The sequence below is a fragment of the Dermochelys coriacea genome, chromosome 3 (assembly GCF_009764565.3).
Source record: "Dermochelys coriacea isolate rDerCor1 chromosome 3, rDerCor1.pri.v4, whole genome shotgun sequence".
Taxonomy (NCBI): Eukaryota; Metazoa; Chordata; order Testudines; family Dermochelyidae; genus Dermochelys; species Dermochelys coriacea.
In genome coordinates this window covers 152,080,314-152,103,985 of record NC_050070.1, presented here as the reverse complement: position 1 = coordinate 152,103,985, position 23,672 = coordinate 152,080,314, and the positions used below count along the sequence as shown (strand labels likewise).

At 40.6% G+C, this 23,672-nt stretch overlaps 1 protein-coding gene across 4 annotated transcripts in view; it reads left to right on the top strand.

Annotated features, from left to right (window-relative positions):
- BTBD9 (BTB domain containing 9) overlaps positions 1–23,458 on the top strand; it is a 301,113-nt gene extending 277,655 nt beyond the window's left edge. For all 4 annotated transcript variants that reach the window (XM_038394494.2, XM_043511609.1, XM_038394501.2 and 1 more), the window contains exon 11: positions 17,951–23,458. In XM_038394494.2, coding sequence (XP_038250422.1) covers positions 17,951–18,145 — 195 coding nt within the window. In that variant the 3' untranslated portion in view covers positions 18,146–23,458. The remainder of the gene's footprint in view (positions 1–17,950) is intronic.
- The last annotated feature ends 214 nt before the right edge of the window (positions 23,459–23,672 follow it).

The following is a 23,672-nucleotide window of genomic DNA, read 5'->3' as shown; positions in this document are numbered from 1 at the left end:
GAAAAATTGTTGTTCTTAACCTCTGAGGATAGGACAAGAAGCAATGGGCTTAAATTGCAGCAAGAGCGGTTTAGATTGGACATTAGGAAAAACTTCCTAACTCTCAGAGTGGTTAAGAACTAGAATAAATCGCCTAGGGAGGTGGTGGAATCTCCATCACTGGGGACTTTTAAGAGCAGGTTGGACAAACACCTGTCAGGGATGGTCTAGATAAGACTTAATCCTGCCTTGAGTGCAGGGGACTGGACTGGATGACCTCTTGAGGTCCCTTCCAGTTCTATGATTCTATGATTCTAATATGGTGGAGGACCTCCATTTTGATAGGTCGGCATTGTTTGTGGACAGCACGGTTGAAACTCTGTGAATGTTAAAGGACTCTAGGGCTACCTGACATTCTCTTGGTATCTATACACCTGCCCACAAGAGAAACCTCAGCAAGTCCCAGATGGCTTAGAGATCCCATCTTGCTTAAAGCCTGATCTTCCAGATGTCATATGAACCACATCAGAAGAGACATCGTTTCCAGAGAAGGAAACCATCCACCTCTCAGCCTTCCACCTATCTCTTTCCACCTTCAAGCAGCAATTTTGACAGGCTAGTTGAGGACCTGAATTACCATCCTTCTCCTTCTCCTTACCAGCTGCACCAATTCACCTGCCTTCCTTCATTTGCTTCAGGTGGGCTGGGGAGTTAATCATACAGAGAAGTTGGTTTTGGAGATTATTTCCACAGAGTACACCATTCACTTTACTATGCTTCCACCAACAACCCCCCTATCCCATCGATCTTCAGGGACCACTCTCACAAGAGCTTGCTTCATCAAGAAATAGATTTTCTCCTATGCTTGGGGGCTATAGAACCAGTTCCCATGCAACACAGATGAAAGTGATTTTATTCTGGGTATTTTCTGGTACCAGCAAAGAATGGCAGTTGGAGTTTCATTTTAGATTTGAGGCTACTAATTTCATCACTAGAGCAAGGGGATTGGTTCTCAGCCCTTGACCTTTGGGATGCATATTTCCACATAGTGATCCATCCATCCCACAAACGATTCCTATGTTTCACTGTTGGTCAGGACCACTTTCAGTACCGGGTGCTCCGCTTTGGCCTGTCATCTACCCCGAGGGTCTTTTTGAAAGTCATGTCAGTAGTAGCAGCACAGCACTGCAGGAAATGTATTTTAGTATTCCCTTACCTGAACATCACAGACAACTTCCAAAGCCATAGATCTCTTCCTCAAATATTCCCTGCAGTTCAACATTCAAAGTCCACTTTGACCCCTGTGCAAAACTTAGAATTCTTAGGGGCTCATCTCAGTTCATTAACAGGAAGAGTCTATTTTCCTCTGCACAGGTTTGTGGCCATTTCCAACATAGCCAGTACAATGCAACTCAGTTCCCAAACTCCAGTCAAGAACTGCTTTTAGGCTCAGTCAGTTTATTCACCAAACAAACAGTTAAAATGTGCTTCTTTCTATACCCACCTGAGTAAAACAATCCCTCGACTGCTGGAAAGACTATTGCAGTAGTCCCATTTGCACATCCTCTCCCAGTGGTCATCATAATGACAGATGCCTCTCTACTAGGGTGGGGAGTACATCTAGATGCTTTCACAGCCCTGGGCAAGTGGATGTCACAAGAGACCACGATATATATCAATGTCCTGGTATTCAGAGCAGTCAGATACTCCTGTCTCCAATTTTTACCACTAATCAGGGGCAAACACATACAGATCATGATGGACAACATATCATGCATGTTTTATATTAATTGGCAAGGAGGAGCAAGATCCCTCCCCCTGTCTGCGCAAAGGATGTCAAGTTTTAAAATTGGTGCATATGCATCCAGGTCATCATCACAGCAGCCTATCTCCTGGAGGTTCAAAATGTGACTGTGGATACACTTAGCAGGCACTTCTTCCAAGATCATGAGAGGGAAATAGATCATAGGTTATTACACCATATATTCCATCAATGGAGCACCCCCTCAGATTTGTTCACCACAGAGTTAAGCAAGAAGTGTACCCAGTTTTGCTTGAGAGGCAGACTAGTCACTGATCCTTGAGGGCTGTTATTCACCTTCATTGGGTTGTCGGATCTCCTGTATGCATTCCTACAGACTCCTCTAATAGCAGTGTTCTCCTCAAAATAAAAAGAGACAGTCAGTCATCTTAATAGTTCTGACCTGGCCCAGACTAACATGTATTCCTTACCTAATATAATTGGCCGTTTGCTCCCCGATCACTCTTCATGCCGCTCCTCATCTCCTCTCCCAGGAAGGCAGGAAGATCCTTCACTCCAGTTTCACAATGTTTTGTCTCAAAGCATGGTTGGTCGATGGTTCATGATTTCTCTCAACCCACCTGATTAGAGGAAGTGTTTTTAAAAAAAAAAAAAAAAAAAAAAAAAAGTACTATTACACAGGTGGAAAGTGTCTGTTCGCTGCATATACTCTCAAAAATGGACAATACCATATCTTTTGGTGTAACCTCAGATATATTCCACCGATGACCTCATCACTGCCAGTTATACTGGACTATATCCTAACACTAAAAAGTTCTGTACTCTCACTGAACTCGGTCAGAGTCCATCTAGCAGCCATCAAGGCTTTCCACTCTCCAATAGAGGGTTATTCCATTTTTGCTCACCCAATGACAGAGAGATTTCCGAGTTCCCTGAGGAACCTTGATCTGCCAGTCAAGCACCCTACTGCTCTTTGGAACCTTAATCTAATACCTAAATGCCTCACAAGAACCACCATTTGAACAGATGGCTATCTGCTCACTGCTCCATTTGTCAGTGAAAACGACATTACTGATCTCCAAGTGATGGCTAAGTAGGGGCCCTTATGGCATGCCCCCCTTTCACAGTATTTTTTTAAGGACAAGGTCATGCTGCGACCCCATCCAAAATGTTTATACCTAAAATTTCTTCCAGCTCCATACTAACCAACCCGTTCTTTCACCTGCCATTTTTCCACCCTACGTCTCCCCTCAATAATCAAGAAGCACAGTTGTACACCCTTGACATCAGAAGAGCCCTGGCCTTCTATCTGGATAGAAAGACCCTGAAATTGTTTGTCTTGCTTGTAGGTAGGTTAAAAGTGTCTGTAATCTCTAATCAAAGTCTTTCCAAGATGATATCCTTCTGTATTAATTCTTGCTGCGAATCTTGTAATACTCAAATACCTTTGAACATATATATTTACTCTACGAGATCCATTTCCACCTTCACAGCATTCCTCAAAAATGTGCCAATTATTGAAATATGTAAGAGCATCTATACGTATCTTCGCTGAACACTACTCAATAAGTCATAACTTTGCTTCTGAGTGTTCAGCTCGGCTGTGCTTTCTTTGGTACTGGAATCAACTCTGAAGCACCCCCCACCACACCCACCTTAGAGTGAACTGCTTGGTAGCCACCTAATGTGGAGCACCCATAGGGACACTCCTTGAAGAAGAAATGCTTCTTCTTCGAGTACTTGTTCATATCAATTCTGAATCAGGTGTGTGCGCGTGCATGTGCAGTAGCTGGAAGATTTTTCCCTTAGCAGCATCCGTGGGGTCGGCCTGGGCACCTCCTGGAGTTGTGCCTTCATGGCACCCAATAAAGGGCCCCCAATTCCTTCTTACCGCCAGTGACGATAGCTGGAACTTTCCCTTGCTCTGCTTCGGCAAGCGGCTTAGCAGTACTTTTGGTTTTTGCTATAGATAGTTCTAGTTGGTTAGGATAGCGTAGTTAGTTCACTTATAAATTTCAGTTATGGTAGGTTCCTCCCCCGTTTTTCTCTTCCGCCCCCCCCATTTGTCACCAAGGCATGCCGTGATCCCCAGGCTCCAAGACTTGCTATTCACATAACTCAGATTGCGTAGCTTAGATCGACTTTTCCCTTTAGTGTAGACAAGGCCTAAGTCTTTCAGATGTTTTTGGTATAACATTTGTAAGATACAACCTTTCCTATCCATCCACAGAGCTTAAGCTGTCATCCAGGCTCTCATCATCTTGTGTCTCAGTTACTGCAATATTCTGTTCTTTAGACTTGACAGATGCTATGTTGTAGCACTCATCGCCATTCAGAATGCTGCTGCAAAGATCGTTTTCCTATCCCATCATTGTGACCATCTCACCCTTCTCTTTAAATCCCTTCACTGACTCCCTCTTCTCTGTTGTATCAAACATAAGACCTTTTGTCTTCACTTTCAAGGCCCTTCACAGTCTCTCCCCACCCTTCCTGTCATCTCTTATTTAGTATTGTAAGGTTGACTCCTGCTTCCAGTCAGTCCATGATGTCAGCCACTATCACTTATTTGTTAAATTTTCAAACAAGCACTTTCAGGCTTTCTGCCATGCTGCCCCTCATGCTTGGGATTAGCTCCCCGTCAACATCTGCAAAGCCACTTCATTATTTTTTTTTTAGATTCCTCCTTCCAACTCTCCTTTGCAGTGTTGCCTTCAAAAAAATTGACAATGATTAGGCTGCTGGTGTGCTGAGACTGCTCTTTATCATGCTGACCAATATTGTCTTGTTCTCCTGTGCCAATTATCTGTATCCATCTGTTGTCTCTTGTCCGGTGCTTAGATTGTAAGTTCTTTGGGTCTTTTTTGTTCTATGTTTGTACAGTGCCAAGCATGATTGAGTCCTGGTCCATGACGGGCTCCTGGGGTGATTCAAATAATACTAAGTAATCAATAAAGTGTATTATGTGACTTTCAGGTGGACTCTCAAAACTGTAGTGGTACTAGAAATCAAGATTTCTGATTTTATTTACTATATGGGGATGTTTGTCCTAGGCAAGGCAACGGAGGAAATATAGAGTGAAATTTCACAAGTCAAGTCAGTACAAATTGCTGAGGCAATGCTTGCTATCATGCATACCTTTCGGAATCAGCAGTCAACACTGCCAACACTCAGCAGAAGGTTGGAAAGAGAATGAGCAAGAGACTGAAATGGGAAGAAAGACACCCTGGAAACAAATATCAAAAATATTTTAAACACTAAAAATGTTTTAAAAATCTACATCTTGTTGTGAAGCTCAGTTTTCATTAGTGAGTTCTCTGAAATTTGGAGCCAGGATATCTTCCTGCCTCCCATGGATTTGTGGAAAGTACACCATGAAAGCTTATTCCATTTCTGCTTTATGTAGACTGTCACATTTACACTCGTCAGTCTCTTTTGGTTATCATCTCTTTACTAAAGATCACTAATGTAGATTTATTCCTATACATATACTTATAACATTAGAATTCTGGGGACATTATAAATGTGATACTACATTGGACTTGGATACTGTACCTGAAATGGTGATAAAAGTTAAATCAATTCCCTTTCCCTCCGAAATTCATCTGTACTAGCTCCTGTGACAAAGCAATAGATGAACTACAGTTGCAGAATTTACTTTAAAGCTGTGAATCAGCTCTGTGATTATGTCCTGATTTTGGGACTGAGTATCAGTGAAAAACTATTTCATAAGTTTGGATGATCATTTCCAACACCCGTTTCTTGTTTTTATTTCTAACTGATTTCACTTTGACCACTGAATACTTTGTCCAGTTATACAAAGCTGTTCAATGAAAGGCACAGTATCCTGCCTACAGGGAAAACTGCATCTTAAACCCCTTTTTTCCTCATGGAGTGCACCCTTTAGGTGACAGGCCTGGCTTCTTGCACCTCACTCTGGGCGGAACAATGCAGTCCAACCACTCTTAGATTGGATTTCTGGTCTTAAATCTCCCTGGTTCCCAATCATGTTATTGACATAGGTCCAACTTGGTGTTGTACCTGTCAGAGTTTCTCTTCGGGAGCATATGTGATAGTGCATGTTTGTACGTTCACAGAAACAGCACCTCAAACAAGACATTGTTTTCATTCTTTTTAAGGTACAAAAGCAAGAAAAGCAAAGGCTAAAAACAATAAAAGGCCTACACAAATGGATCTGTCTTACACCTTCAGCTTTCGTTGCCATCTTTTATGAATTCCTCTCAGGCCACCTAACTCTCTTTCTGGCAGGGAAAGCAGCCAATCCTGCAGCAGCAGGCTATGTATCAGTGTGCCTCAGTCCATCTGTCAGCTTTCACTGATACAACCTGGGTAACCGTTCCTTTCTTTCCTAACATTTGTGAGGTTTAGGATCCCTTCTGATCCTAGGCCCAGCCTTGGGAAGAGTAAACCATTCTAATTTGGATGGAGCCAGACGGAATATTCTCAGTTCATCACTTCCCCCCATTGTTTCCTCAAGGAGCCTTCTCTTTGCCATTGTTTTGTTCCCTGCGGGTTTCATTCTTTACAGACTTCTTTGATTTAATTCCTGACATTTGGGAAGGTTAATATCAAGCAGATAACTCTCATTCTCCACAAACCATAAATGAAGTTTGCAGTAATTTAAGAACATAGGAGCTGCCGTACTGGATCAAACCAGAGATCAGTTTAGGTGGTATCCTGTCACCAATAGTAACCAGTATCAGAAACTTCAGAGAAAGGCCAAGAAAGTGTGCAATAGGCATTTATGAGCTATTCTGCCCATAGGATAAGTTTCATCCTGACCTCCAATAGCTAAAGGTTGGTTAAGACCTGAAGCTCAGGGGGCTTTTTAGTGCAATTCTCTGTAGAAATTGGTGCTATTTCTAAGGAGCTGTATAGTAGTTTATGTAGAGCACATTGCCTGGAGTGAAAATTCCTTCCGTATGTGCAAATTCATTGCACATTCTGGCTCTCCACACTGTAGCTTGCATTATAGATAAAGGTCAGAAAGAGACCGTGGTGCCCATTTAGGTCATTCCCTCTTTTGACACTAAGAACTGTATTCCAAAGTCAACTTTGTTCCAAATAATTATTTTATTTCTGTTAAACTCTACAAGAGCAATATTATGAGAGTTGCACCTATCACTCCACTTGGTGGTTTTGCTATATATTAAGTAACTGCTCAGAAGAATCCCATCTAAATTCTGTATTGCCCTCCTCTTCACTAGTATTAAGTTGTGACCCCTTATGTTGTTGTTTTTTAAATAATAAGATGGCCAGAACATTGCACAGTATTCCAAAGCTAGCCTCAATATAGTCTGTTCAATAAAAACCAAAGCAGTTTCCTCTGATTTATATAGTGTTTGATCCCGCTGTTTTATTTTTTGTAAAGCCATATGCAACAGGATCAACCGTCTTATTGTCTACTACCCCACATCCTTAGTGATCATTGAGGTTGTAATCTTTTTTGGTTTTCTCCTGAGTTTCATATCTTAAATTTCTCTGCATTTACTGAAATGCAATGAATTGTCTAAGTCACAGATACAGTATAGTGTGTAAAATTATTCCTCTAACCTAATAGCCTCCTCCATCTACCTTGCACTGTCTCATTTTGGATATACCTTAATTGTTGGCACTTAATATTAATTTACACTACAGCTCTATTACACTGCTCTGACAGTGTAAAGTGGCCCTAAAGTGGGAGTAAATTATATTTACCCGAAGTTTAAGACCACAAATACAATTTACATCCATTTTAGGGCCACTTTATGCTCCCAGATCAATATAAATGGGCCTTAGTGTAAATGAGAATCAGGTCCTTTTTCTTTTATTTTAATCTCTTAGTTCATAAAAGCCGCTAACGTACTGTGTTTTACATATGGTTACAAATCAAGAAAGAAAATGTTAAGCACTCACATTCTGAACTTTTCTTCCTAAACTGGCTCTTTCATGTTGCACTCTATCAGAAACTTTTCTTCAAGACCAAAAAAATTATTTTTACTGTTTGCCTTTCCCCCATCAGCTGTTTCATTTCTTCAAAACAATATAATATTTGTTTGATGTGATCTTCATTCTATGAATGCATGCACACTTCATTAATTCACACCTTTCCAGGTGTTCTCATATTCTGTCTCTGATTCACATTTCCATTATTCTTCCCCACTGTGAAGCTTAGTATTGCAAATCTGTAGTTCCTAGATTATTAGTGGGCTGGTTTAAGGTTTTCAACAGCATGTTGCTGCACATGACACCGTCGGAACTGGCAGTCATATTCCATGTTACTGGAAAACATGTGAAAATGGCAAAATGATTATATTTATGGTGTTGAAGTAGATGTACAAGACTAATGCAACAAACTAAGGAAGCAGAATGACCTAGTAGAATGAACAAAAGACTGGGAACTGTTAGGGACGAGGATGTGGGCAGTCTGGCCTATTGGCTGGAGCAGGAATCAGGCCAGGAATCAAAGCAGAGGGTCAGAACTGGGTTAGCTGGAGTGAACCAAGGCTAGGAACAGGGCAGGAACAAGTCTTGGAACAAGCAAGTGTAGTTGCTATAGCTGCAGTGGGCAAATGTTTGAACAGCCAGCACCCTGCTACTGGTCTTAAGAGTAGGTCTGGTGATCGCCTCAGCCAATCAGGCAGTTTGGCCAATCAGGCAGTTCACTTGAGGCCCAGCTGTGTTCATTATATGGCCTGAGTGTAAAGCTAGCAGGTAAACAGGCTAGCTGCAGGACCTCATTCCTGACAGTATCCCCTCCTGGAAGGGCATTTCCCAGGGGCCAGAATTGTCAGGAAAGGTTTTGTAAAACTCTCGCAAGCAGGCCCAAGGCATGAATATTTTCCACTTGTTCCCAGGATCATTCATCCAAACCATAACCCTCCCTGTCCACTAAGTACTGGAGTTTCCCTCTAATGTGTCAGGAGTCAAGGATCTGTCAAACCAAATATTTTTCCTGCCCCTGGACAGTGATAGGTGGGGGTGAGGGGGTGAATCAGGGCAGAAATGGGTTCTCGATATAAGGCTTGAGGAAGGAGACATGGAACTCTGCGTGGATCCAGAAGGACTCAGGCAATTGTAACCTGAATGCCACTGGATTGACCTGTTCCAGAATCTTAACTGGACCCAGATACTGGTGTTCTAATTTAGCCAACGGGCACATTGACCTAAGTTTCCAAGTGGGTAGCCAAACCTTGTAGTGTATGGCAAGAATGGGAGTAGCCTAGCAATCCTGGTTGGCATGGGGTTTAAGCCTCCCTAGCAGATGTCAGGTGTTCCTTCGATTCTTGGTGTATTTGACATAGGTGGGAAGTTAAATCTGCAGCAGCAGGTACAAGAGACTTTGCAGGGATATCTGGGTGAAAACAAAGATGAAACCCATCATTGGCAAAGAAGGGACTTTGTTGGGTGGAGGCATTATCATACACAAATTCAACATAGAGAAGAAGGGAAACCCAGTCATCTTGATGGTAGTTCTAAAGCAGCAAAGGTATTGTTCAAGGATCTGGTTGACCCGTTCTATTTGCTAGTTGGTGTGCAGATGTTATATAGAAGAGATGAGGGATTCTATGCCCAGGAGCATTAGACGCTCCTGTCAGAAACTGGAGATTAACTGAAGTCCCTGGTCTTCTTGGCAATCTGTGGTAATGAAAAACTCTCTCTAGGAAAAAGCAAGCCATTTCTGGGGCAATAGGGATGGCACAAAACGGGATGAGTTGTGCCATCTTGATGAAAAGATCAACCACCACCAAGATCATTGTGTACCCCTGAGAGCAAGGCAACTCCACTATGAAGTCCATGAACATGGTGATCCACAGTGGATATGATGGGGTTGGAGAAGAGCAAGCGGTTTCAAGCATGGGCTCTTGGTTCAGGCACCAAGATTGCAGGGTGTTTTATCACTTTTTGACAGAAGTATGCAGGCCCAGCCATCAGAAAGTCCTTGACACCAAGTTACAGATCTTGAAGTGGCCAAAGTGACCAAGAAGTGGTGATTCATGGCTTGAAGCCTAAGCTGTCCCCCCAGAACATGAATACAGCCTTTCTGGAAGAGGACATCATCCTGTAATCTAAACTCTACAACATGTTGGGTACCAGCATCATCAAGGGATGGGTGGATCTAAGCTGTGAATGGGTCATTGGGCTGCAAGGAATAGAGGAAGACATCAGGTTGCTGTCTGTTGTCCCATTAACATAATTGGACACCTTAAGAACTGTTGAAGGAGTCCCCCTGCCAGAGTCAAAAACCTTGCAGGACAGGTTTTTTGACACTGGATGACAGGTAATTATGAAATTGAGCCAGGCAAACAAGAGGGACCAGCAGACCTCTCATTGGTTAAGGTGCCTGACTTTCCAAAGGTATTCCAGATTCTTGTGATCTGTGAGGACTTGTACAGGGAACCTGGTCCCTTCTAGAAGACGGTGCCGTTCCTCGAAGGCTGCCTTTATGGCTATCAGTTCCTTTTCCCATATATCATAGTTTCTCTCCACATGAATTAGCTTATGTGACTAGAAGGCATGGGGGTGCAGTCATCTGGGGAGGATGCAGTCATCTGCTGGCTGGGTCAACACTGCATCCAGAGCAAAGTTTGACACTTCGTCCTCTACTGTACATGGTTTTGTGGGGTCAGAATGGGTGCCATAGTGAAGCTCTCGTTTAGTTGCTTGAAGTTGGATTGGGCTTCTAGGGACCAGGTGAACCAGGCTCCCTTACTTAGCAGGACAATCATAGGGTGACTAAACTAGGAAAGCCCTTGATAAATTTTCTGTGAAAATTGGCAAAGCCCACAAATTGCTGTACCCCATGGAAGTCCTTTGGTGAGGCCCAGTTGCATATGGCCTCTTTAGTCCATGATTTAGTCCATAATCTTTAGTCCATGATTATCCCTTTGGGACAGATGATTTACCTGAGGAATTCAATTGTATCTTGGTCAAACTCTCACTTCTCAGGCTTAGCATACAGACAATTTTGACAGAGTCCCTCTAAGATGTTGCATGATTGTGAAAGGCCAGATTTTCTGAAAAGGTGAGGATATCATTAAGTAAGATAATACAAAACGGTATAGCATGTCCCTGAAGATATCACTGATGAAATGCTAGAAGATTGCCAGGGAATTGCACAGGCCAAATGGCATAACTAGCTATTTGAAATGTCTCTACTAGGTATGGAAGGTGGACTTCCACTCGTCAATCTTCCTAACCCTTACCAGGTTAGCATGGAAGAGCTAAATTATTGAAAGAACTCCCTGATAGGGGACAGGGATTACCAATTCTGTTTGGTAACCTTGCTAGCTCGCTGTATTCCAAACAGGGCATTAGAGATCCATCCTCCTCTTTTACAAAGAAGATCAGTGCCCCAGGCAGAGATATGGATGGATGAATGAAATCATTTTGAAGGTTCTTTTGAAGGCAGCTTCAAAAAGAGAGTAGGTGTAACCAAAAAAGATCTCCGCTTCCAGATAAAGATCAATGGAGCAGTCATAAGTGGATGGGGTGGCAAGGTGTACACATTCTTCTTATAAATTCTTGGTATTTACCAGGTATCACTGAGGTGGCAGGAAGGGATGCGGAGGGTACAGAGATTCCCTGTGAACTAATGGCCTCAGATTTTCTTAGGAGGCAGAGTGATCACAGAGATCTTCTGGCCCAGGGCTGAGTTTTGGGAGACAAGATTGCTGACAATGCAGGGAATTGAAATGTACTGCACCTGCCCGCCAATGGATATGCGGATTGTGGGTGGTGAGCCAGTGCATGCTGAAGATAATCTGAGAGTGTGGTGCTCGGATGAGCCCAAACTGGAGGATAGTAACCTCCAAGGGGTCAGTCTGGTGGGTATCCAGGCCCTACAAGAGAAGTGTCCCTTCGATACACTCCACCAAGTATGGAGAGCTTTCGCACTAGGATGGGCATTGCATGTGCTCATGCAAAGTCCAAGTCCATGAAATTACTGAAGCACCCAAATCAACCAGCACTTCCAGGCAGACCTCAGATATGGTGGGGTGTCAAAGTTGGAGGGAGAGTTGGAAATGTGTCGGGTTCTGGTTATCTGTTGCCAAAGTACTGGCAGACAAATGTCAATATCAAGTACTCGGGGGAGGGGAAGAACATCAACCCAGGCATCTTCGTTGGAGCTGAGACATGGTATTTGCTGGGGTAGGACAACCCAATGCCAAGTGTCCTGGTTCTCTGCAGTACAGGCATAAGCCTGCCATTTTTTATGTCTTTTTTTTCTTCAGCCTTGGAAAGGGAGGACTGGGCATGGTCAGTCTGCGGGGATAAAGCCAGTGGTTAGCAAACTGGAGTTAGGGAAACCACCGGGCCACAAGAGGCTGAGCATCACTCTTAGCAGTGCTCCATCAGACGGTGATCACTCTTAATGCACAGTTCGATTATATTGATCAGGCCAAGCAAGGACTCCATCTGTGCCAGCTCATCTTTGGTTTTGTCATTGCGGCCAAGCTGGAAGTGGTAACACTGCAAGCCTCTTTTCATTCAGTGTCTGCTACCAGGCCCTGAAAATTTGTGGCAAACTTGGCAACTAATCAGCCCCCCTGACGCAATGCTTGAAGCACAGCCTCTGCCCTGCATATGTGATTTGGGTCATCAAAGATTACCGCCATGGCTTGCACAGAGTTTTCAAACTGACCCAAGAGAGGGCTAGATTTTTCCATGAGCAGGGAAGCCCAGGCCAGGGCCTCCTCAGTCAGCAAGCTGATGATAAATTCTACTTTGGCTTGGTCAGTGCTCTTGGTTGCAACAGAAACAGAAGCCAGTACAGACTCAGAAATCCACAGAATTTGCTACAGTCACTGTTGAATTCATCTGGCAGTGGAATCTTTGGTTCATGGAGAGCAGGGGACAGAGCTGCAAGTTGTGCAGCTTGTGCTTGCAAGGCCACATTCTACACCTGCAGGGCAGCAATCTGAGCCTGCAGGTCCTACTCTGCACCCACTATCTGTGACAGGAAAACATTTGTCATGGTGGGATCTAAGCCAGAGAGAACTGAACACCTTTTCCTCTGATGGGTTCCTCTTGGTGGACTGATCAAACAGGGACTGGGAAATAGGCAGTAAAGGCTGGTTGTTGCAGCAAGAGTCAGATCTAGTGGTTGGAGCAGGAGTCAGGCCAGGAATTGGAGCTGAGGGTCAGAGCCAGATTAACTGGAGCGAGGCAAGGCTGAGTCCATGGCAGGAGCAGGGCTGGATCTGAATTTAGAACATGGGAACAAGCAGGCTAAGGAGCGATCAGAGCCGTGAGTGAATGCATTGAGCAGCTAGTGCCTTGCTGCTGCTGTGGGTCTTAAGAGCATGTCTGCTGATAGCCTCAGCCAATCGAGTGTTGGCCAATCAGGCAGCTCTGTTAGGGCCCAGCTGCACTGGTTAGACTGCCTGGGAGTTAACCTAGCAGGTGAGCAGGCTGGGATTCCTTGTTCCTGACAGGAGCTGAGAGCTGGTAGATGAAACTCTGGCCCCATGGAAGTCAGTGGTAAAACTAACAAATTTATTTGAGCATAAGCTTTCGTGAGCTACAGCTCGCTTCATCGGATGCATTCAGATGAAGTGAGCTGTAGCTCACAAAAGCTTATGCTCAAATAAATTTGTTAGTCTCTAAGGTGCCACAAATACTCCTTTTCTTTTTGTGAATACAGACTAACACGGCTGCTACTGTGAAACCAGTGGTAAAACTTCCATTGATTTCAGTGGGGCTGGGAGTTCATTCCATGTGTTCTAATCCCAGTTTTACCCTTTCCATGTTGTGTGGCTTTGGGCAAGTTACTCTCTTCCTTCCTGTTTTTCTCATCTGTAAAGTGGGTGAGTAATACTTACATATCTGTGAGGTAAGTGTGTAAGGATTATTACCTAGTTAGTGCTTATAAAATGTTTTTAAAAAATGTGAAATGCTATGTATTAGTAAGCATTAAGTAAAAAAAGTTGCACAAATACAAAGATATGCAACTTCTTATGAGCTCAAGAATACTCTAATTTGAATTGCAGCCTGGTACAAGCCAGGCTGCCACCTGTATGTTTTGAGTAAGGTGTCTTAAAAGATAAAGAATCTGATTCCTGCTTAATTACAGGTATTACACAAGCTTCTCTCCAATCTGCCACTACCTTCCCTGTTTCCAAAAGATTTGAGATATGTCTGAAGAACATGAATATTTGACATTTCCTTTGGAGCTTTGGTCTTGATAAGCATGTGACTGTAAAGTTTGTTTGTTTGTTTGTTTGTTTGTTTGTTTTACTCTTTGGACGTTTGATTTTGTTTTAATTACCTATTTAGCATGATCCTGATTTCCTTCAGCATTGTATCTGCTTCCTCTGGGAAACGTGTGTCTACTTCTGGCTCTCATCTTTTGTGAACAATAAGGCAATTAGTTCATTAAATTTTTAGCAGAATTTACTACTTCTGTCAAATTCCCCTAATGCTAGCTCTTGGAGGCCCTAATACCTTCTTCACTGACCTCTTGTTCCTGATGTACTGAGAATTGCTCTTTCATTCATTTATCTTAACTTCTTATTAAAAGTTTCTTGTATTCTCTACCTCCATTTTTCCTCTCTCCCCTAATTTCACTTTGTAATCCTCTTTTGAATTTGACATCGTATATCTCACCTATTTTGTGTCTCTTCCTTTAGTCTTGATTTTATTTTATAGCACCATGTTCATTCATGTTAGCATTTTTCTTCTACTCTTACTGTGCTTATCACTAGATGGCAGGCATACATTAATATATTTTTGAAAACTTCCCATTTCTCCTGTGGTCTTTCCTTTTTTTATTTGATCCCATTTCACCAGCCATTTCCCACATTCTTCCAAAATTTATTCTGTTTTTATCATGTCCTTTTATTACTCAGAAGTCAATGACTGCTCTTCTTAAGGGGTTGTATTCTTTTCCCTTTGAAGTCTGATGGCCAAACTCCCATTGACTTCACAAGAGAAGAATTAGGTCCCTACTTCCTTCCTTTATATAACATGCCACACCTAAGCTGTTCTTATCATAGGGTCTATAAATGTGTTACTCAATTTATTCCCCTTGTTTAATGTGTCCCAGTTTGTTAGATTATTGATACATAGCAGTATCTCATTGTTACTGTTCTGTTCTTTTCACAAATCTATTTTGATTTGTTACATAACTTCCTTATCCTTTTAATCAATCAGATCAGATGCTCTTTGGCAAATTCTTACCATTCACTTCCTGCCTTTATCGTATTTATATTCAAGCCATAATTTATTCTGCTCCTTTCATTTTATTCCTTCAGAATTTTTTATCTCAGTTACATAGGAAATTAATCTGGGCACATGCTTTGAAATTAATCTGGGCACATGCCGCTTGTGTATCATTCTTTTTCAGATGACCAGATTTATTTGCCCGTAAATAGTAGACTTCTTGATTGAAACAGTGTAATATTAAACAAAATGGGCTGCTGACAGCCTGTTCTCAAGGAGGAGTCCTCAACTCTAGGATGTACTTCCCTACCTGGTCTGTCAGAGCCTGGATTTTATGACTTTTAGAGCATAATCTGTGTTTTTTCCACGCTTTTCTCAGGATGGCAGTGGATGGTTGAGTGTTTTTTGTAGTTGGTTGGTGACATTGAACCATTTTGTAAATGTTTTTATTTAATTGTTATAAACTCTTCTATCCATCCCTGTGTTTTCCATTTGTTGACAGAATTGAAAGCCATAAATTTCAGATGAAATATTGGTTTTTTTGTACATTTCAGAACAAAAAGTTTTCATTGGCTTTTTTCCTTGTACTTGTCCGTCCTTCTATTTTTTTATAAATAAGAAAAAAGAATATTTGTTCTCCTCGGATCTTTTTGTCATTGGTTTATTGTTTCTGAAAGTTTTGGATGATGTCCCTGATAGACCAGTGCCGTATCTGCTGGGAGAGGTGTCTTGTCCTCAAACAAATGTAGGGGAGTTTGGCTCTCCTTATTTGGATGCCAGAACTTCATCAAATTTCCCAAGAGAAGCACAAGAAATCCTCAGATTAGAGGATAATACTGAGTTCTTGGTTCCTGCTTTTATAAAGAAGCACATGTATCATTGTTTGTTTTACTTTATCTGTGGTTACATATATAAATCAAATACTGAGTGAAATTGATACATCCAGGACTGTTCTTCTGAATCCTCCTCCCCTTCAGCAGCATTGCTCTATATATGTTAAAGTGAAACAATGATAATACACCTCTTGAGTCCACAGTAGTGTCAGTGTGGCAGCTTCTGAGGTGAACATTACAGCCTGGTATGAAAAAGAAATGGTAACAATGAAAGGTATAATTTAGGAGCCAAGTTTTTGTGATTTTATAGATTGGTATCAGCTAATGGTTAGTAATAGCTACTGTATAAAAAGATGTATCATTATATAAATATAAGATGAAATTTTAGATGAGAAACTCTATTTGCATAGGACATTGTGGGAGCATGGAGTGTCTCAATTTCCAGACCGGTGCCCTAACCATTTTGACCACACCACCTTGCTAAGAAAGCAGTGTACTATAAAGATGCATTGATCATCGATAGTCCATTTCCTTAAATTCTGATACTTATACTGGAAGCTAGAAAAATGACAGTGGCTGATACCTTCAAAGCTTTAAAGCCTAGCAAGTAATCACAGTCTCTGCGGAATCTATTTAATGAAAGACAGCACAGCAACACACTTGCAAATGCAGAGATGAGTTGACTCTACAAAAGAAGCTAACGTTGTATATATCACACCTAGAAATGGAGAGAAAATAACGACAAAAAAAATTGCAAGAATTCTGGCACCAAGAAAGACGCAAGAACTTATAATAAGAGAGCTACAGAGAACATGACTATGAATAAAGCTCTCTTGGTTTCATACACACTGTTGGGTTCCAAATTAGCTAGCAACTCTCAGGAAAAAGATCTAGGGGTTACTGTAGACAGTTCAATGAAGATGTCTGCTCAATGTGCAGTCACAGTGAAAAAGACTAATAGGATTCTAGATTGTATTAGATTGTAATAGATAATATTGTATTAGATTGTAATAGATAATATTATACTGGTTTTGTATAAATCAATGATCTGTCTACACTTTGTGTGCTTTGTTTGGTTTTGGTCATCTGACCTCAAAAAGGATGTTACTGAACTTAAAAGGCCTGGGAAAGGACAGCTAAGATTTGAAGAGGTTTCAGTGGGTTTATGTGGCTATGAGATGAGATTTAAAAGTTTTGGACTGTTTAAGAGGAGAATAAGAAGAAACATGATAGCATACAAAATAATGAATGGATTAGAAAAAACTAAGCAGGCATCCCTCCTCAGCTAGTGCCATGACAGAAGAACAAGAGGACACTCAATTACATTGATTGGCAGCAAATTTAAAATTAATAGAAAGAAAGATTTATTTACACAGTTGGTGGTAAACCCGTGCAATTCACTGCCATGGAAAAATCATTGAAGCAAACAGTTTAGTGGCATTTATAAGGACCCACTGAATAGCTACATGAACAGGTGTTCTATAAGCAGCTATGCTAACCTAGGAAATATGGTGAAAAATGTTTCAGGGCCTAAGCTAATCACCTGCAGGGTCTGGAAGGAGTTACCTTATGTACTGCTTGCACAATGATCACATCTTGAAACATCAACTGTTGACTGCTACTTGAAGCAGAATACTGCATTTGATGAAGCAATGGTCTCCTTGGACCTGGCAAATCTTATATTTCTGTGTACTGCAAAATATTGCATCGGCTGAGGTGTTGCTGAATACAGTAGAGGGCAGTCATGAGAGAGCATCATCTGCATTACAATGTAACTTTAATTCATAGATAACGTGGATGTTCAGCCTTTCTGGAGTTTAATTAAGTCGTTTTCATTGTCATTTGATGGCTTTTAGGTTATAAATATGCTGCTTTGCAAACTAAAGGATTTTTCCAAATCACCAAAATGTCCCCATATGCCTCAGAACTATCTATCTGAATTCAGGCTCAGCACCTCAAATTAACGACTACCAGACATAAAGGCTTATCAGCTAAGGCCTTCTCCCCCTACATGGCCGTTACTCGCATTTGTTTCAACCATAGCAGTTGTGGGTTCTGAACACAGGCTGTTAATCCTATGATGAAACATTCTAACTTGAATCGGCCCTTTGGCACTGCCTCGTTGTCTGCATGCTTCATTTAAGGTGTTATTTAGTTCTGTTCACACTTTTGCTACTGTTAATTGTTTTGCTTTATCTCTTCATTTTTTTTCCAGGTGTTTCACTGTGTGCATTTTGAGTGTCCAGCACAAAACAGTGCCCACAAGGAAGAGGGTAACGAGGAAGTGGCAACAGCAGAACTGGGCACTGGCACACAACAGCTTGTTTCTCGCCCAGTTCGAGCCTCAAGCACCAGTTCTCTGCACTCCCTCACTGGATCCACCTCACGTACACATGCTCACCAACCATAAAGGAGAGTGGAAAGGAGCTTTTGCAGTCTCCATGATGCTATACGAAATTATTCACAACCTTCTTGTACAGGCACCTTTTTTCTTGTTCTCTCAGTGAACAAAGGGGACCATGCCTGGCAGCTGGAAATGCTGAAATGGAAAAGGCTTTCCAAGGACACAAAAGGGCTGCTTCACTCTCTTCAATTTGTTCAAATCAGGCTGGTCTCCTGGGGGATAAAATAGATCTTCAATCTATATCAAGTCCCCCATTAACACCCTACCTCTTTAATCTAACCAAGGAAAAGAGAATGGAAGGAAATAAAAGGCAGAGCCAGATTGGAATACAAAAATGGCATATGAACAGTAGACTGGAGGGAATATAAATTAAGTATTTGTTACCTGAAGGCACCTATTAGGAAACAGAATGATGATCTTTATGACAACACTATGGAAAATAGATTGTTTTTATTTTTTTAAATTATTCTTAATCCATATTCCTTTGTAAATGATAAGCTGTTTTCTAAATCATTTTGACTGGGTATCCGACTTTTCCCTTATTTTCGGCTGTAGTACATACAGTACAATAGATTAGGGAAGTAACAGACATGTGTATCACCTAGTATGACAAGGAAAAAACCCTCATGATAAAAACAAATCAATTCATGGATGCTGTATTTAATTCTGACTTTACTTGAATTATTGAGTTATGAAATTGTCATTTCTTATCTATGTTCCAAGTGGGAAATTCCTAGTCAAGCTTCCAATTTGACAAGTAGATAACTATCTGCTTAATTCAAAGATGATTCTTCAAGTTTTACTTAAATTTCTACAAAAATTATTGTAATTTGTCATTTGTAATTACAGCTGACCACTGGCATGCTGCTGATCAGACTCACCAATACAAAAATGAGAATTTGCAGTCAAAAATATTTTAAAGAAAATAATAGACTACAGTGTTCAACTAGGGATTTAAAAAGCCACTTATATGCTTTTCTCATAATCTTCATGGAAAAAAATTAATGTAACTATTGTAGTTTGATCTCACTCTTCATTGGTTCTTGCTTTAGTAATTTACATCTCAGTGTTAACTGTCCTACTTCTCCTTTGTAACTTGATCAGATTATCTGCTTTTTTTCTTAATCTTGAGCATTTTCACATTGTGATCACCAGGATCCTCTAATCTCCAGTCCATATGATTTAGCAAAAGCTCCACATCTCACTGGGCTTGCCACTGTGGGAAGAAGAGGTTCTGTTTTTACACACAATATTGATGTCATTGGCAAAAATAATTAGGAAAGATTGATATTTCTTCTGAAGTACATGACCTTTGGAGCATCTACTGTCCAAGTTTATCGACCTGGAATTTTTTTTTCTGTTGGTCTAATACACCTTTGCCAGAGCAAAACAAGTCAGAGTTAGTCAAGTCAAATATGATTTTCCTCTGCTTGAACATAATGATATAATGAATTGTATATCAATCTATCACACTGCTTAACCTGAAAGAATTTCTTTCTGAATACCAGTTGGGCTAAAAGCATGAAGGAACAAATAGCATGGTGGCTACAAAACAGCAGAGACTTGGCAGAGAAAAAAAGAAATGTTTCCTCTTTCTGATATATTTCCTGCAAAGTTGAATAACTTTGGCAATTTTATCTTTTTTTCCTTATCGCCAGACCCATCTTCAGTCTTTCTCATCTAGCTCCTGTATTCCCTCCCCAAACCCTTTGCCCCCATTGCCTGAATCAAGATGGTTCTTATTGGAGATGCATGGACATTACGTGATATATTAGGTGTCATGGCTATCCCTCATAGTGCTTAGTAGAGGTGCTCTGCATGTGGAATGTTGCTCATGAGCCATCAGCTAGCACTGGCTGCTGATTACCACATTTATTTAGCATAGTGGAATTCAAAGACTAAGTATTGGGTACAGAGCTCTTTGATTAACTTCAAGTACAGAGGTAAAAAATTTTAGACTAAACTTTTATTTAAAAAGAAACAAACAAAAACCCCTTAACAATTGTAATCTTCGCTGGACCTATTGAGTTGCATGGAGCCTGCCTTGTCTTTCTTGGTTTGATCCTTCAGCGTCAGAGTTGACATTGGCAAGAGACTACAAATAAACTAACAACTAATTTCACCATTCTCAGACTGTGAATAAACAAATTACATCATTTTCCAGTTTTGTTAGCTCTAATTGCCACTGTTGTAGGGAGTGTTGTAACATAAGAATGAAATAGATCTGTACTATTGTCCCTGGGTTTAGACTCTCACAGACAAAGTGCAGGGTTTTGAATGTATACTTCCCAGACATGGACAATTATTTTGTAGAATACTGCTGAGCCAAAAAAAGACTCTTTAGAAGCCATCAGTCTACACCCCTCCTTCTGGCATTCTCTCTGATCTTGCCCTCTGAGGCTTCATAGATCAAAGATATCTATATATTCTAGATTTCTGTTACATCTACTAGCCACCCAGGCCTCTATTCACCCCAGTTTTGGGACATGAAGAATTTGAAAGTTTAACCTATAGCAGAGTACATGTGAGATTTTCTCAAAATGCAGAGCAACAGGATCTGTAGAACTTCAAATATCCAAAAAAAAAAGTATGTCAGCCACAGCTGAGATAAATTACCTCATCCTTCCTCACAAACAAATAGGAATTTTTTTGAACATTATGATTCCCCATCAGATCGTGCCTCTTTCACACACCTGTTAGTCCCCTCTCTGATAATTATTTGTGCTTTGAACCTGTCTCTGAAGTGAGTCATTGTGTCTGTGTTGGCACAGAATTTTTAAACCTTTACAAGCCAAAATAACCCCACCACTTTCCATTTTGTGGTTTGAATCTTTTAGTCTTGTATAACGAGTAATGTTAGTGGTTTTGGAGTTGTATGTTTTGAGCATCTCATTTTTGCTCAGTCTTTAAAAACCCACAAGATCTATTTATTGCCTTGTATGCTCTTCTGCCATGAACATTCTCTTCCAATATAATGTGCCAGTGGCGAGGCAGGAGGATTAATTTATATTTTGGTATAAATGTCCTCAGCTTTTTCCAGTTCTTTTATAGATTTTCTTCATTGTGAGATTGCTGCTTAATTGAATTCTGGTATTCATGTATGATTTTTGTCAACCCTGATCTGAGTTTTTAGCTTGTTTCTTGATGGAAAGAACTAAAAGCATAGTTAAGCTGCTTAGATGTACCATTAAATAGTGTGTCCCTTCAGGATGATGGGATATATACAGGTACTCTGAACTATATAGCATACATGTATATTTTATCTGTGATTGAGATAGAACAGGACTGACCAGATGTTCTCTTGTCTCCTGTCAGACTATAAGAGTTTTGTTGTTAGATCTCTATGCTAATAGCATTTGTTTATATTCTCATTATAGAGACATTGTTTCTATTTAGCACTTAAATTGACTTTGACATTAAAAATGAAAACTCCACCCTCAGTTTTTCCCTATTCTTTTTCATTTCCTCTGTTTTCTCCCAATGCTAGCTTCAGTTTAGACTAGCATCAAGCTCATGTGGTGCTCAGCAGAGTTACCTTTAAAGTTTCCTTTTTTAATTAAGTATCTCTTTCTTCCAAATACATTAAAAACACTTTTATTCCCAGAAACGTCTGGCACCAAAGCAAACCATATTTTCAGCAAGAGCAGGCCGTATTTGTAAAACTGATTTCTCTGGGAAAATGAGTTTTTGAATTGAGCAAAAATTGCTCAGCTCTGTTTTCCAAACCATTGTCAAGCAACCTTACAAACAAGCTCCTGAAAGATCAGTTTAGACTTTCTTTAATTTAAAAAGCAACAAAAATATAATTTTGTCTTTCTCTAGCAAGGAAAACTAGTGTACCACTGAACGAAGCAAATATTTTTATTTTTCCATGGAGGGACATTTGATAATGCAGAGGCACAGTTTCCCATTTCATGAGCCTTCATTTAAGAAGTTCCTTTTGACAATGAAGCAATGTGGTAAAAAGCAAAGAAAATTAAATTTGTTTTCTTCCAGGAATTTGCAGTGTGTACTTTTTATTTTTACGTTATCTTTTGCAAAAGTAACATGTTCAGTTTGAACTATAACAAAACAAGTGAATCCGAGGCTGATGTGAGACGTTTAGTACAGAGGTGAAATTAGCTTTTTCATGTATAGGAAACTTGGTGCTTCAGTGCAGTTTGCTTCCTCTGGAGCACCATTTCTTTCTCTTTCTTTAGAAATCAATTCTGCATGTTTGTCCTGACTACAACTCCCACTGGAGTTCAGTGCTTATTAGTGCTGTGGAAAATTCTAATGCAGTTAATGCATCTTCACCTTAATGTATTTTTATTATTATAACATTAAGTTAGAGAATTTTCTGTATTGTATCTGCTTTGACAAGTTGGTAGGCTCTTCTGATAGAGGAGGAAGGTGAAAGGTCAAGATTAAGGCGCTACTTGAATTGTGAGATGATTGTCATATAATTGCGGTTGAGTTGCAGACAAGACATGGGAAATTGTGGAAAAGTAATAATGGGCCTATATTATTTGCAGTAATTTGGAAAATGCGCTCCCTCTGTCAGCCATGCATGGGATTGACAGTGGAAGCTCCCAGTGTCAGCTACCTGGCTGATGGACAGGGTTCCTGCTGTCAGCTGTGCACGGGGCTGAGGGCCAGGGATCCAACTGTCAGCGCCCATCTCAAGGATGGGTTCCGCTGTCAGCACCACGCATGGGTAGGCTCCTGCTGTCAGCTGCCAGACTGACAAAATTGCGGTGGAAACCTTATATTGCAGAATCCCCAATTTCTGCAATATCACAAGTTAAGTAGGGCCTTAGTCATGATGTTGGTAATTCAATACTGTAGGTAAATGAAACCGATTTTTCAGGGTTTTGTCAATTGACAAAATATGAAGTTTTAATATCTACAGATCATTTAACAATATTATGCATAGCCAGAGTCAGTGCAGAGACTAGAAGTTAAAGTTACTAGAGTTTATTATTGCATTGTTAGATAGAGCTACTAGTTCTGTTTGACCAAAATGTTTGCAATGCCCACCCAAGAATATAAAATATGGAATCAGAGACTAGACTAACTCAGTTTTGAACTTTTCTGGCAAATGGGAATTTTGTAATTATTTTCCTTTTAGGAAGTATTTGTGGTCTTTATATAAGTTTTGCAAGGTGCTGAGATACCATTGGGGTGAGTTTGGAATACATTTTTAGGAAGTTATAGTAGTGATGGTTGTAGCCATTAGGAAACATCAAAGCCAGTTAAAAACAACAATCTTGTGCATGCATAAAGTCAAATTAGCTGCCATGGTGCAAGGACATATTTTAGAAATATTAATTTACAGGTTCCAGAGTCTAGGGCCTGATTACCCACTGCCTCCCAATTGTGTATCTATTAATGATTTATTTAAGCTACAGTCTTGATCTTGTAAGTTAATTGATTTCCTGCTAATTTGAATTAACTAATAGAATTGTAAAGTGCAGTGGTGGTATAGCCATGGTAGTCCTGGGATATTAGAGAGACAAGATGAGTGAGGTAATATCTTTTATTGGACCAACTT